This window comes from Octopus bimaculoides, chromosome 12 (genome assembly GCF_046866305.1).
Source record: "Octopus bimaculoides isolate indiv1 chromosome 12, ASM4686630v1, whole genome shotgun sequence".
NCBI classification, from domain to species: Eukaryota; Metazoa; Mollusca; class Cephalopoda; order Octopoda; family Octopodidae; genus Octopus; species Octopus bimaculoides.
In genome coordinates, this window is record NC_142939.1 from 46,113,322 (window position 1) to 46,127,999 (window position 14,678).

At 34.3% G+C, this 14,678-nt stretch overlaps 1 protein-coding gene across 9 annotated transcripts in view; it reads right to left on the reverse strand.

Moving 5' to 3' along the window:
• Nucleotides 1-5,980: 5,980 nt before the first annotated feature.
• The window catches only part of LOC106870949 (uncharacterized), a 99,199-nt gene continuing 90,501 nt past the window's right edge, over nt 5,981-14,678 (reverse strand). For all 9 annotated transcript variants that reach the window (XM_014917192.3, XM_089361003.1, XM_052972171.2 and 6 more), the window contains one exon: nt 5,981-9,053. In XM_014917192.3, the coding sequence (XP_014772678.1) occupies nt 8,935-9,053 (119 nt within the window). In that variant the 3' untranslated portion in view covers nt 5,981-8,934. The remainder of the gene's footprint in view (nt 9,054-14,678) is intronic.

The following is a 14,678-nucleotide window of genomic DNA, read 5'->3' on the forward strand; positions in this document are numbered from 1 at the left end:
TTGTAAAAGGACTATCATTTATATTCAATTCGTTGATAGTCAGCAAATTTTAAATGTCACCTATACTGGGGTAACATAACCGTAGATAAATGTAGATACCGTAAGCTCACATAGCACCTTTTCACAGAAGTGGTCATTACACATCTGGAGTGGTGCTGCTCCTGTTATACGTTGAAGCAATGTTTCCATATCTAGGACAGTACTCCTGTCTCGCATACTCAGACATACACAAACCTCCCAGATCTGCATTTCAGTACTGCTTACATATCAGTGACAGTGCTGCCATTACACACATAAAAATCTTAGACCAATATTACAGCACTACTCACATATCTAAGGTATACCACTATACATCAGACACCTAAAACGAGTCCTTCCTCCTAATTAAAAAATATTTTTCACCAACACATACCAACATCTGGTTTATAGATGTAAATTTTCATTAATACAACTCTTCAATCATAACTATCTCGGTTGTTGCTCCACCGAACTAGCAAGTTATATACCAGTTTCATTTAAATTTCCCCTGAAATTCACTATCTTAACATTCTCCTTGCTTTATTTGACTTCACTAGACACCAAACAACTAAATGCATTTTCCAAATCCTTCCTGCCATCCACCTGGAACCTACATAGCCCCTTTAGAAGTTGAGACTGAACATTCATTGATTCAGCCTGTGGAAAGAGAGGAGAACACATTTCATGGCTAATCTCCATATTCCACCCAAATTTCATGGTTTAATCAGTGAATAGAGATCACATTAGTAGGGCAATATAAGAATATTATAGCAATATAACATAATACAGTATTGGTGTGGCATGGTATAACATGTATAGTATTACATATACTATAAACAGAGTACAACACAAAGTCACAGTATTACATGGTCAAAACATAGTTTTCATATAACATTGTATAACACATAGTATTGATAGTAGTAACATGTTACAGTACTACATAGTTACATGATATTGGTATAACATCGTATAATACAGTATATCCTGTAACATTGGTATAACAGAGTATGGTTTCTAGTATAACACAGTACTTATAACATGTAGTATTGAAACAATGTAATATACCATATTATTGGCATAACATAATACAGTCAAGTGTATAATATTGGTATTACAAATGATTATATATAGTATAAAACAATGAATCTATTTACTTACAGTATATAATATTAGCATGCATATAGAAAATTTTTTAGGCATAGATTAACATATATTATTGGTATATTATAGTATAACATAATATTTGTATATTACATTGTTATAACATACGGTTTCACTATAACAGTGAATATCATATCAGTATTACATATAAAAATATATAACAGTATTACATGGAGTATAATATGCAGTATAGATATAACATAGTTATAATGCATTGTACTGGTATTAGATATAGTTATAACATAAAGAACTGGAATAACATATTTATAACATAACATCAGTATAACATAGTCAAAACATATAGCATTGGTATAAAATATATAGTGTTAGTACAACATAGTAATAACATAGTAATAAAACAGATAAATTGCATAGTATTGTATTCCACTACATGAGAAGTATATTGTTATTTTGTTATACTATGTTGAGGTAAGTATGGTACTGTCATAATAATGATATAGTATATAGTAGTGATTTAGTATTGATATAGTTTGTAGTGGTATAGTGTTGTTATATATGTAGTTATGTAATAATATATACAGATTTATACTTATGTACAAACTTACATACATATGTTTCTACATATCTGTGTATATACATATGCATATATATACTCATGTATGTATATATATATATGTACAAATACATTCTAACATATACATACACATACACACATATATATATATATATATATATATATATATATACATACACACACATTCATATGTATATATATATATACACATAAAAACAAACACATAAATTTAATTATGCCAATAATCCTTTAAGAGATGTTTCTTTATAATACATTCACACATATATATATATATATATATATATATATATATATATATATATATATATATATACATACATACATACATACATAGAAACACATATACATATATACACATCTATATATATACAGTAATCCCTCGCCATATCACGATTTACCTATTGTGGTTTATTATTTAACCGTACATCGATTCTCCGTGGTGTTGTTTTATATTTATAACAAAATAAATATATACAAATTATAAAAACAATTAAAAAAAATATACAGTACAGTACTGTTTCTATTTTGCAGATTTTCACCAATCATGGGGGGTTTTGGAACATACCACGATAGTAGAGTGATTACTGTATGTATATATATATATATATATACAGAGAGAGAGAGGCACAATGGCTGTAAATAAGCATCTAGCTCAGGAGAGTCTATGTAGGTGCTTAACTTGTCAGAAACTGTCACAAATCACACCTTGTCAGCCTTAGTTAAGGAAGGACACATTAGATATTATGGTCCAAAATGGCCTTAAAACATGAGATGGTCATAGTTGAAAAGTCCTTGATTATGAACCTGTCCCAATCAGGCTGAACTGGAGCATAACAACATCCAGAGAAAGTTAATGGTAAATGACACAACCAAAAGAATGATACCCCCCTCCACCTCAACACTCCTTCGGTGCAATGTCCTTGTGAACAAGACCATCAGAGAGAGCAAACCCTACCTTGTGTAATATCTCAGTAAACCCTTGATGGCATTGATGTCTGACATGACTAGAAAATCCGTAGTGCTGGCTTTAGCATGCTTGAGTTCAACGCCCTGCAACTTCAGTTCTTCCTCAATTTGTTTCGCTCATGTCTTCTCTGGTGTGCTGTGCTGGATTCTCCAGTATCTTTGTCACTGCTACCACAAGAAAAGACAAGGCAAACCCCTATTCTATATAATGTCCCAGTAAAACCTTGTGGACACTAATGTACAGTATCTAATCATAAATTCATGATTCTTACATCTTATAAAACTGACATCCACAACCATATCAGTGATTCAATACAATTTTTACTCATAAATATACATACATAAATACGTACAATTATATATGTATAAATATATACAGTTATAGTTGTATAAATATTTACAGGTTCACCTATGGACCCCTTCGACAACTATTTTAATCAGCTGGCCCTTCTTAGTCATTCGATGTTTAAAAAACTCGTATTGTAGTTTTATAATTAAATACAATTAGGAAATGCATTTTAAAAAATTGTTGAAATATTTTGTGTATTTTACAAGTATGACAAATTTTTTATTGTTAAATTTTAACAACAAAATCTCATATGGAACCCTTAGGGCCAAATGAACCCAGTGGGGAACCACTGGTATATATACATCACACACACACACATATATATATGCATATCACACACAATAGACAGTACACAAGCAAAATGTGACATTCATCTGAGAGATGAGTCTGACAACCATTTTAACCCGGACCAGTAAGGAAAGTACACTGATGATGTTACACTTGTATGTATGCATTAGAGAGAGAGAGAGAGAGAGAGAGAGAGAGAGAGAAAGAGAGAGAGAGAGAGAGTGAGTGAGTGAGTGAGTGAGTGAGTGAGTGAGTGTGTGTGTGTGTGTGTGTGTGTGTGTGTGCTTGCTCCTCAACTGCATATTTCAAGGTTTAGTCCCACTACATGTCATTTGGGACAAGTGTCTTCTTCTATAGCCTTGGGATGACCAAAACCCTGTGAGTGGATTTGGTAGACAGAAACTGAAAGAAGCCTATCATGTGTGTATATATATATTGTAACAACAGTGATAGAGATTTCATATTTAGGAAACATTCCTGATAAAATATATGTATATTGTGTGTATATATGTGTGTGTGTGTGCGTGTGACTGTGCTTGTCCACCACCACAGCTTGACAACCAGTGTTGGTTTATTAATGCCCCTGTAACTTGCACTTTGGCAAAACAAACTAATGGAATAAGCACATGGCACAAAATTTTAAAAATGTACTGGGAGGTCAATTCGTTTAGCTAAAATCTCTTCAAGGCAGTGCCCAAGCATAGCCACAGTCTAATCACAGAAACAAGTAAAAGATATATATATATATATATATATGTATATATATATATAGATATATATATATATATATATATATGTATATATATATATATATATATATATATATATATATTTGAAAAGATTTGTAAATGTACCACACAAGTAAGTATATATTAAAGAGAAATAAAAATGAAAATGCCACTTTTAAAAAATATTTTTTGGGGTGTTTTAATTAATTTACTTTACATGTTTCAGTTTTTTGAAAAACCTTATCCAAAATGAGAATAAAATATGTTTCACTTCTCATATTTTATACTCATTTTTGATAAGGTTTTTCAAAAAAACTGAAACATGTAAAGTAAATTAATTAAAACACCCCCAAAAATATTTTTTTTAAAGTGGCATTTTCATTTCTCTTTAAGATATATATATATATATATATATATATATATATATATATATATATATAGGAGCAGGTGTGACTGTGTCATTAAGAAGTTTTTCTCAGAACCACCTGGTTTTAGGATCATACCTACTTCATGGCCACGACAATGAGTGAAATCTCATTAAAAAAAAGAACTATATGAAGGAAGTTCTGTGTAAACGTGTGTGCACGCGCATGTGTATGAGAGAGCATGAATGCATGTGCATGTGTGTATATATACTCAACCAATACTGTTAGAGACTTCATATTTTGGAAACATTCCTGACAAAATGACATGCATCTCATTACAACTACTTCTTTTTCATATAATTATAACAACTATTATTAAGTGATTATAACAACCATTATTAATAATTATTTCATAATTATAATAATCGTTATTAATAATTATTCTATGTAATTATAATTACCATTATTAATTGTGCTTGCTAATGTTCACTGATGTTACTGAAACAGCCACAGAAAAAACAAAAATAATATTTCTGAAAATGCAATTTTACTAATATATATGAGTGTGTGCATTAACATGTCTTCCTCACATCTCCATATTTGTGTGCAATAATTGTAAAACAAAGTCAGCACCATACAAACGGTGCTATTTATTTACAATATTCCATGGGAAGATGTTTGGTCATTTGGCTGCTCATTGTTCAGTGGATTAGAGAGACTAATATATTATCTGCACACAGAAGAGGGTTAGCAACAAAATCATCCATCTGTTGAAAAACCTACCACAACAAGTTTCATCTGATCTATGCTCATCTGATCATGGAAAAGTAGAGATTAGTTTCTGTGTGTGTGTGTGTATGTAACAAAACAGGAAATTGGTAATATTTTGGTATTGTTTATTCACCATTACATGTTTTTCATTTGCTAATAGGAAATTCTTTACATGTTTATCAAACATGTAAACCTTTGTAATTCCTATTAGCAAACGAAACATGTGTAATGGTGAATAAATAATATAAAGAGAATTACCATTTTCCTGTTTTGTTATACACGAACTCTGCAAATAATATTTCCATAATTCTCAATCTCAATATGTATTTTGAACTCACTTGCAACAGCAACTAGTACTACATGTTGGATTGTAATAATAGAATAAGCAGCGGAAACTGTTGGTATTTACCCTAACTACCTACACGATATATATATATATATATATATATATATATATATATATATATATATATATATATAAACATATATGTAACTACACACACACACACATACACATTGTGTGTGTGTGTGTGTGTGTGTGTGTGTGTGTGTGTGTGTGTGTGTGTGTGTGCATATGTCTCTTTTTACTGACCAGATTTACATTACATTTTTGTATGCCTTTCACAATGATGGAAAACAAACATCAAAAATAAACAATGAAATAATTTGAAGAGCTAACATGGTTTTTAACGATAATGTTTCACGTTTTAACAGAGCCAAACATCACACCTACACACACACACACACAGCTTACAATGATTTATTTTCTTTCATATAATGTTTGGTTGAGTATTAGCAGAAGTGAACAGAGTTGTTAAATATATTACAGGTTGTTTTATTATTTTACAGGGGCTTTTAGTATTTTACTATGAAAAACGAAATAAAATTTCAAACCAAAACCGTTTCCAAGATGTGGGTGTACCAAACTTTAGTTCTTAACCACTGCCAGAAATTCAATGTTCTTTTATTTTTTCATTTTTCTCTTACTTTTAATCTTTTCTTTATTTGACATCGAAAACACTCATAAAAGGAGGAATAAAGTCATTTAATGGTTCTCTTGTTATCTGAAGAATTGTTTTTGTGCCAAGACAAGAAATATTTGATGTTCTTAACTACCCATTGACTACGCAGAGAGGAGCTACACATTTCACACCACAATCGTGTATATCAGTGACATGACATTAAATAATGTGTTTGTACATGGCACCTTTCTTCTGTACAAATGTGTGTATTTTACACAGACAATTCATAAAATTACAAAACAGATGCTTGCTTTTTAGTTTGATGGTGAAGAGTGGTAGAAGACTGTCCAGTGTAGCTTTAAGATTGAAAAGATAAGACAAAGTTCAAAATATCAAGAGAAACAAAACAGAGATTATCAGAAGATTTTCAAGCTTGCATTCACGGAAGTACAGTTTTATACTAGTTTTGTGGTGTTTTAGTCATTACGGCTACAACCATACTGGAGCAATAGCCTTATGTGTCCCATTTTGTCTTTCTATCATAACATAACCAGCTCACATCATAATATTAGCTCTATGGATAAACCATAAGCTATTAGAAAAAACTGCAGTAATGTAGAAAACATCATGCATACATACTTGCATGCATACACACACGCACACACAGGGAGAGAGGCACTTCGTTCAGTGAGAAACTCGGTATTGATGTTGTAAGCAATGGATTTAGGAGTGTATGATGTAGCATGGTGCTCTGACAAGTCAATTCCTAAGATATAAATGTCTCAGAAGTAGATTATCAAACAGCAATAAATAAATGGTCAATCAGTTTCTTAATTCAACTTTCATCACTTTGTCTCTTTGTTTTATACATTTCTCTAACATCAGCTGACATCAACATCACCAACTAACATCATAATCACCATCATCATTACTATCATCATCATCATTACTATCATCATCATCATCACTATCATTATCATCAATAACTATTAATCTGAATCAACAACTCAATAATTGTCTGTTCAGCTGCCAGCACCTGCAGTAATAGTGTTCTAGTGAAAATCACTCTACTGTCACTGACCCAGTTCAGCTTATATTTTATGTTGATATAAAGAGCTCCAAACTGAAGCAGAATATAGTAAATGCCAGGTGTGAGGAGATGGAGAAAAACTGATTAACAACATCGTTTCTGGTCATTACGTCTTAACCAAGAAAGACTTGTCCATAGACATGAGAGTTGGGCCTTACATACACTGGACGTTATGTCAGTACTATGAAATGCTAACAGAAGAGATGTAGATATATACCTACAATTCCCAAGAATAGCAAAGCAACCATGTCCTGAGATATGCCAATATACTTGGGCAGAGAGATCAAGGCTAATGGACCAGATATTGTTGAAGGCGTCCTAGGCGCATGAAACTGCACTCAGTAGTGCAATGAAAGTACAAATTAACAATAAAACTATTTATAATTGAGAATGATGGGGAGACAATGAAACCACTCAAAGCAGTTTTAATGAGCCTAAGTCATTATTACCAATGATGGTATGTAACTTAAATTTTTAATATAATAGATTTTATGGAAGTTAGTCCATAAGAATGGATGGTTGTATGTGAGTCATTCACAACCCAAACACTGCTTGTACATTATATATATATATATAGTTGTAATATGCAATATTTTACACAGAGATAGCTTCCAGATATTGACAATTCATATAGGAACACAAAATATATTCTAAGTTGTTAAATTACAGAAAAGAATGACAACACACCACTTGGAAACATTTGAAACCACACCTTACAACAGCGGCCTACCGCATGAGATCTTGAGGCCTTTACCTAAAATATTTTAGGATGACTTGAAGTAGAGAATTGTGAGTGGAAGTTTCCTACAAAATCAACAGTTTTATAGACACATCCATCAGAAATATTCCATTGTGTTGGATGATTCACTGTTCTGGAGAACAATTACAGAGTAGTGACCACTAAGGAGTGTGGGGATGTGTAGAGTTTAGTTAATTACAGAGATCAGTGAAGATTATTTGTAACTATTCGGTTAATTTTGATTATTCTAAACATGCTGGCATGAATTTGATAAAAAAAAAAAGAAATTATATTCATTGAAATTAGTTTCAAAATTTACAAAAATTAATGTCAATAAAATTAAATTATGACAATTAGAATGGATATTTAAAATATTAAACTAAATAATGACATCAATATTAGTGCATGTGTGTCTGATAAAAATACAATAAATGGACACTTTTTCTCATTAATTCATTGTGTATTTGCTTTAAGCATTAGTAAAAATATTTGTGTTAATAATGTAGAGATACTTCAACAGAAAACAGTAATATCTAAATAAAAATAGATTAATTGGAATTAGTTAAAAACTTATGATTAATTAAAAATTTACAATTAATTAAAAATAGAGATTTTATAAAATTGTTTTGTAATAAAGAATGTAAAAATATTTTATCAAAATGACAATTCTGACTTTTGAGTTTAATACATTGGAGATTCCATTTTTTTTCAGTTAAGTTAAAAATAGAAGAATAAAAACCAACAGAGTGACTCCATTATCATCAACTAATGAACTCAGTGAGAGGGGGAGATATCCAAAGTCATATAATGAAGTCCTTTGTGTAGTGGAGGGAGATCTGATTATCTTCAGTGGGCAACTCAGAAAATAGATGACGTCTTTATGAGCTGTCAGTGAACACACATGTCATAATATTATACAGGTGGTCCTTATAATAGGCCAACTAACACTGTGACAGAGTTAATTCATTATCAGCTGCTAAAGCTTCAGGGCAATGGTGCAGAACTTTGGCAAGCAGTTTCTCAATGTAGGCCTTCATGTCAGCATTCTCTTGGCGAAGAGCTGGAAAGAAATTACACTAAGTTTCGGTAAATCATCTCAAAATACTGAATTAGAACATAAAATCACAAACTGGAATTATACATCGAAAAGATTAAATCAAACTCTTGATAAAACAAACAAACAAAAACATTAATTTTGGTTTCAGTAGTTCCAAAGATATGAGAGAAAATAATGAAACAAACAAACTGGATGGAACTCTAGCAACAAATATATTGGTTGTTGGACATGTTTGGCGGGAAAGAAATTCTAAGCAAATTATATTTGAAAAACAAGATAAACCAGTTGTGTGTGTGTGTGTGTGAGAGAGAGTGACAGACAGACATACAGAGACCCTAGCTCTGTCATCAGCCACAGAAATGCAATATTGACTTTTACCAGAAAAGACTACAATCCTCCACTGCTGTCGCCAGTTGTCTCATTTTTAAGCCCACTGCAGACGTGCCAATCGATGGAGATCTGTGAGGATGGGGCCCATAGCCAGACATCAGCATGACAGATTGAAAGATCTCAGCTGGCAGCAAATTGTCTCTGCACAGATGGGTCTGTGGTGAGTCCCGATTGTTGGCCTAGCTGGTTCCTTCGCCCTCCGGAATCGGTCATGCAAGTGCAGTGCAGGTGGTGATTTTGATGTGCTGTTGTAACCCTCAGTCAGCCACTGCGTGGATAATCATCTGTACTGTTTATGGCATTGTATCATGCCTTCAGCCACTCAACTGCCTTAATGCTGCAGTTCAAGTCATTAGCAATAGCCCATGGATGTTGACCAGCACAGAGACGTCTGATGGTTTACTTCCTCACATTTCAGTCAGTTTTGACATGCTTGCTGCATTCGAGAATTGAATGATAGGCTGGTAAATTTAGGGGCCTTTTATACCCAATGAATTCAACGTTTTTGCACATGCATCATGCTCTTCATAAGGAGGCGTTCTCGAGCATTAAAATGGTCATCAAAAGTGAGTGAATTCGAACCCTGTGTGCAATTCTTGTGTTTTCAAAGGAGAGCGGTGTTGAGGGTCAGTGACATCTTCCTGATGGAAAATAACCTATAAATGTGATAAAATCCATATAATTTCCATATCGTGTGTGAAACAAATAATCTTTTACAGTGTGCCATTTCTTTTCTAGTGCAGTGTATATGTGTGTGTGTGTGTGTGTGTGTGTGTGTATGCATATATATGTGTGGGTGTGGGTATACATATGTGTGTGTGTGGGGGGGGGGGGGTAAATATCATCATCATCATCATCGTCGTCGTTTAACGTCCGCTTTCCATGCTAGCATGGGTTGGACGATTTGACTGAGGACTGGTGAAACCGGATGGCAACACCAGGCTCCAATCTAATTTGGCAGAGTTTCTACAGCTGGATGCCCTTCCTAAATATATATATATATATATATATATATATATATATATATATATATATATATATAATTAGATATGTAGATATGCAAATTTACATATTTATAGATATACTCTTTTACTCTTTTACTTGTTTCAGATTTTTGACTGTGGCCATGCTGGAGCACCGCCTTTTAGTCGAGCAAATCGACCCCAGGACTTATTCTTTAGAAGCCTAGTACTTATTCTATCGATCTCTTTTGCCGAACCGCTAAGTTACGGGGACATAAACACACCAGCATCGGTTGTCAAGCAATGTTGGGGGGACAAACACACACATACAAACTTACACACACACATACATATATATATACATATATACGACAGGCTTCTTTCAGTTTCCGTCTACCAAATTCACTCACAAGGCTTTGGTCGGCCCGAGGCTATAGTAGAAGACACTTGCCCAAGATGCCGCAGAGTGGGACTGAACCCGGGACCATGTGGTTGGTAAGCTAGCTACTTACCACACAGCCACGTGCAGGTGGCATGTAAAAAACACCTTTATGAGTGTGGCCGGTGGCAGTACCGTATGACTGGCCCTCGTGCCGGTGGCACGTAAAAGCACCGACTACACTCTTGGAGTGGTTGGCGTTAGGAAGTGCATCCAGCTGTAGAAACTCTGCCAGATCAGATTGGAGTCTGGTGCAGCCTTCTGGCTTGCCAGTCCTCAGTCAAATCGTCCAACCTATGCTAGCATGGAAAGCGGACATTAAATGATGATGATGATGATATACATATTCACTTATGCATTTATATATGTATATATACATATATATATATATATGTATGTATATATGTGTATATATATGTGTGTGTGTGTATGTCTCATTATACACACACACACACACACACATACACACACATATATATATATATATATATATATATATATATATATATATATATATATATATATATATATATAAAAGAGGTGACGACTGAAATCCTTCAAGGGGATGTCAAACATCAAAGTCCACCAGTACAGTCCACGTAAAGAATATATATAAAAATTATATAATCAGTATTTGCAAAAACAATAAACGAAGTATAGGGAAAGGAAAAATTGTATGTGCAGACGAACTTTAATTCATAATACAGGTTGGTACAGAAACAATATATGTTCTAAATATTGTTTCGGAGTCTAATTAATTCCAATGACAAAAACAGAAAACTCTTCGTGAAATAAAAATTGGATTCTTTGTCCTGGTATGAATAATTACGACCAACAAAAATATACAAAGACCTTCCATAGCCCAGACAGGCTATGAATGGTCTGTGTATATGTTTGACATCCCCTTGAAGGACTTCAGTCGTCACCTCTTTTACATATATACATATATTTATATATGTATAATAGCACACACACACACACACACACATACTCTCTTCTTTAATGCTATAAGGGTATCTCTTCTACCCTGCCATGAATGCATCAAGGTGTCTCTGTACTCTGACATCAATGTTACAAAGGTGTGTCTGTACCCTGTTGTCAACAATGGAATCCCAACGTCTTTGTACCATAAATCCAAACAGAGTGGCACAACAGTTCAACATCATCCATATGTTTAGGGCAAACATCTCTAAGTTGACCTTCAGAGGAAAACTATGGACACTGATGAAATCTCAGTGGGATACTGAAGTGGGAGTGGTGGTGGTGGGAAAATTAGAGAACAGGGTTCAGTTTTAGGCTTGTGATAAGGGTGGTGACATATTATAAGAGACCAGCTGAGAAAAGGGAAGTGGATACAATTGACGAGTTCATAGCATCAGAGAATATTGCAGTAGTAAGAGAATATACTCAGTAAAGACAATATTGAATGACTGGAAGAGGCAGTGGGGGTGGGGGGTGGACAGCCAGTGTTCACATGTATGTAGACAAGAGGTGTTGGCACTCCGTCGCTTAAAACGTCGAGGGTTCCAGTTTCTCCGATCAACGGAACAGCCTGCTCATGAAATTAACATGCAAGTGGCTGAGCACTCCACAGACACGTGTACCGTTAACGTAGTTCTCGGGGATATTCAGTGTGACACAGTGTGACAAAGCTGACCCTTTGAATTACAGGCACAACAGGAACAGGAAGAAAGAGTGAGAGAAAGTTGTGGTGAAAGAGTACAGCAGGGTTCGCCACCATCCCCTGCCAGAGCCTCGTGGAGCTTTAGGTGTTTTCGCTCAATAAACACTCACAATGCCCGGTCTGGGAATCAAAACCGCGACCCTTTGACCGCAAGTCCACTGCCCTAACCACTGGACCATTGCACCTCCACTAGACAGGAGGCAGATAGGCATTAAAGAAGAAAGCAATAAAATTTACAGAAATATATTAAAAAAAAAGAATGTTGGGGTATAAATTGATTGATTGATAGGGTGGGTGGAAGGGGTTGACAAAAGTGATAGGAGTAACTTGTAGACACACAGACAAAATGAACAGCAACAAGAGAGAAACATTTCACAATATCAATCTATTGACAGATTTCTTAGTAAATGAGAGTAGCGTCCCTTGAACCATGAATTTTTTTTGTTTCATAGCCGTGAATCGTCAATGTTCGTCAGGTGTGTGTGTGCAGATCTGTGCGCGGGTATGAATCTAAATATTGTGTGCGTGTGTGTGTGTGCGTGTGCGTGCGTGTGTGTGTGTGTGAGCGTGTGTGTGTGTGTGTGTGTGTGTGTGTGTGCGTGCGCATATGCGCGTGTGTGTGTGTTTGTGTGTGTGCGTGTGTGTGTCTGTGTGTGTGTGTTTGTGTGTATGTGTGTGTGTCCGTCTGTCTGTGTGTGTGTGTGTGCGCGCACACACACACACACACACTATTAAACCTCTATATCTAGAGCTTACATCCAACCTATATAGGAATAGCATTTCATTCTGAGATCCGCATACATAAGAAAATTAATTTAAAGTGGATCGGGTGTTTAGTGCTTAATCAAACAAAAGGTTTTTTTTTTTTGCAAACATTTTGTGAGACACGTTATTTGCAGGTTCAATCCCTAACAGAACAATCCGTATGTAACAAGACATTTGATATAAATGAAATGTTTTTTGCCATAATCCACCATTGAACATTTCACCCTTATGCAATGCATCGCACTAGCATCAGTCCAGTAAAGAACTTCTTTCTCTAAGTTATACTGGCCACGGTTGGATTAACCCTAAAGTGCTTTCACTAATGATAAAAGTGATTAGCAAACACAAATAAATACATCATGTAATTTAACATTTCTGTACTTACTTCGTACCAATTAGTAAACAAAGATATAAAATAAAGTTTAACAGCTTGGTAACTTACATTCTTACTAATTAGCAGTGATACAGTATGCAGTTTAACACCTTTGTATCTTACCTCTCTACAATATGTAGGTTAATAGCTTGGTACCTTAGTTTTGTACTTAGTTTTGTACCAATTAATAAATACAAACACCATATGTAGTTTAATACTGTTGTATCTTATTGTAGAACCAATTAACAAACACATATATAACATACCTTATCTCTGAACCCATTTATCAGAATGAGTCTAAAATTTTAGATTTTTAAAGTATTTAATTTACGTGTAGCAAAAGCATGTTCCTAGTTTGGCTCTTTACCTTTAGGTACCCACAGTTTGGCTCTCTATCTTTAAGAATCCACATTTTGGGTCATCATGTGATGATGACTCAACAGTCCTAGCTGTATGCAAGCTGTCCCCCCCCCCCCCCCATCACATGACAGACTAGCCAAGCATGCCACCATCAGCTATATAGGAAAAACTTTCCCCGCTATTTCCTCAGTGAGCTGGGTCGTCACGAGCAAGGTTGGTTCTTCGATATGAGAGCAGTTTTATTCCGGTATGCATTACCAGCGAGGAGAGAATTGTCAGCGGAGACTCTTGTCACCATGTTTTGTGTACATTTTCATCTTCAAGAAGTATGAGAAACCAATGTATTTTAATCAACAGAATTATTCATGTTATACCAGTTTGCTGTATCTTCTATTACTGATGAAATAAATGTGGCAGTCAACCTTAACTTGTGTCTTTGTATTTCTTGATGTTCTTTATTATGACTCATTTGAAATCAAAAGATTATATTACCAGAGCTTTGGCCACATTCATCCTTTCCACAATGATAAATGTGTAATGACCGAAGGAACTACTAAAATCTTCCAAGGTCATTAAGTTGCTATGAGAAGCTTTCTTTTCAAGGATTCTATTCGAAACAAATGAGCTCCAACAGTGTCCAGTCTTCAGTAAGTCA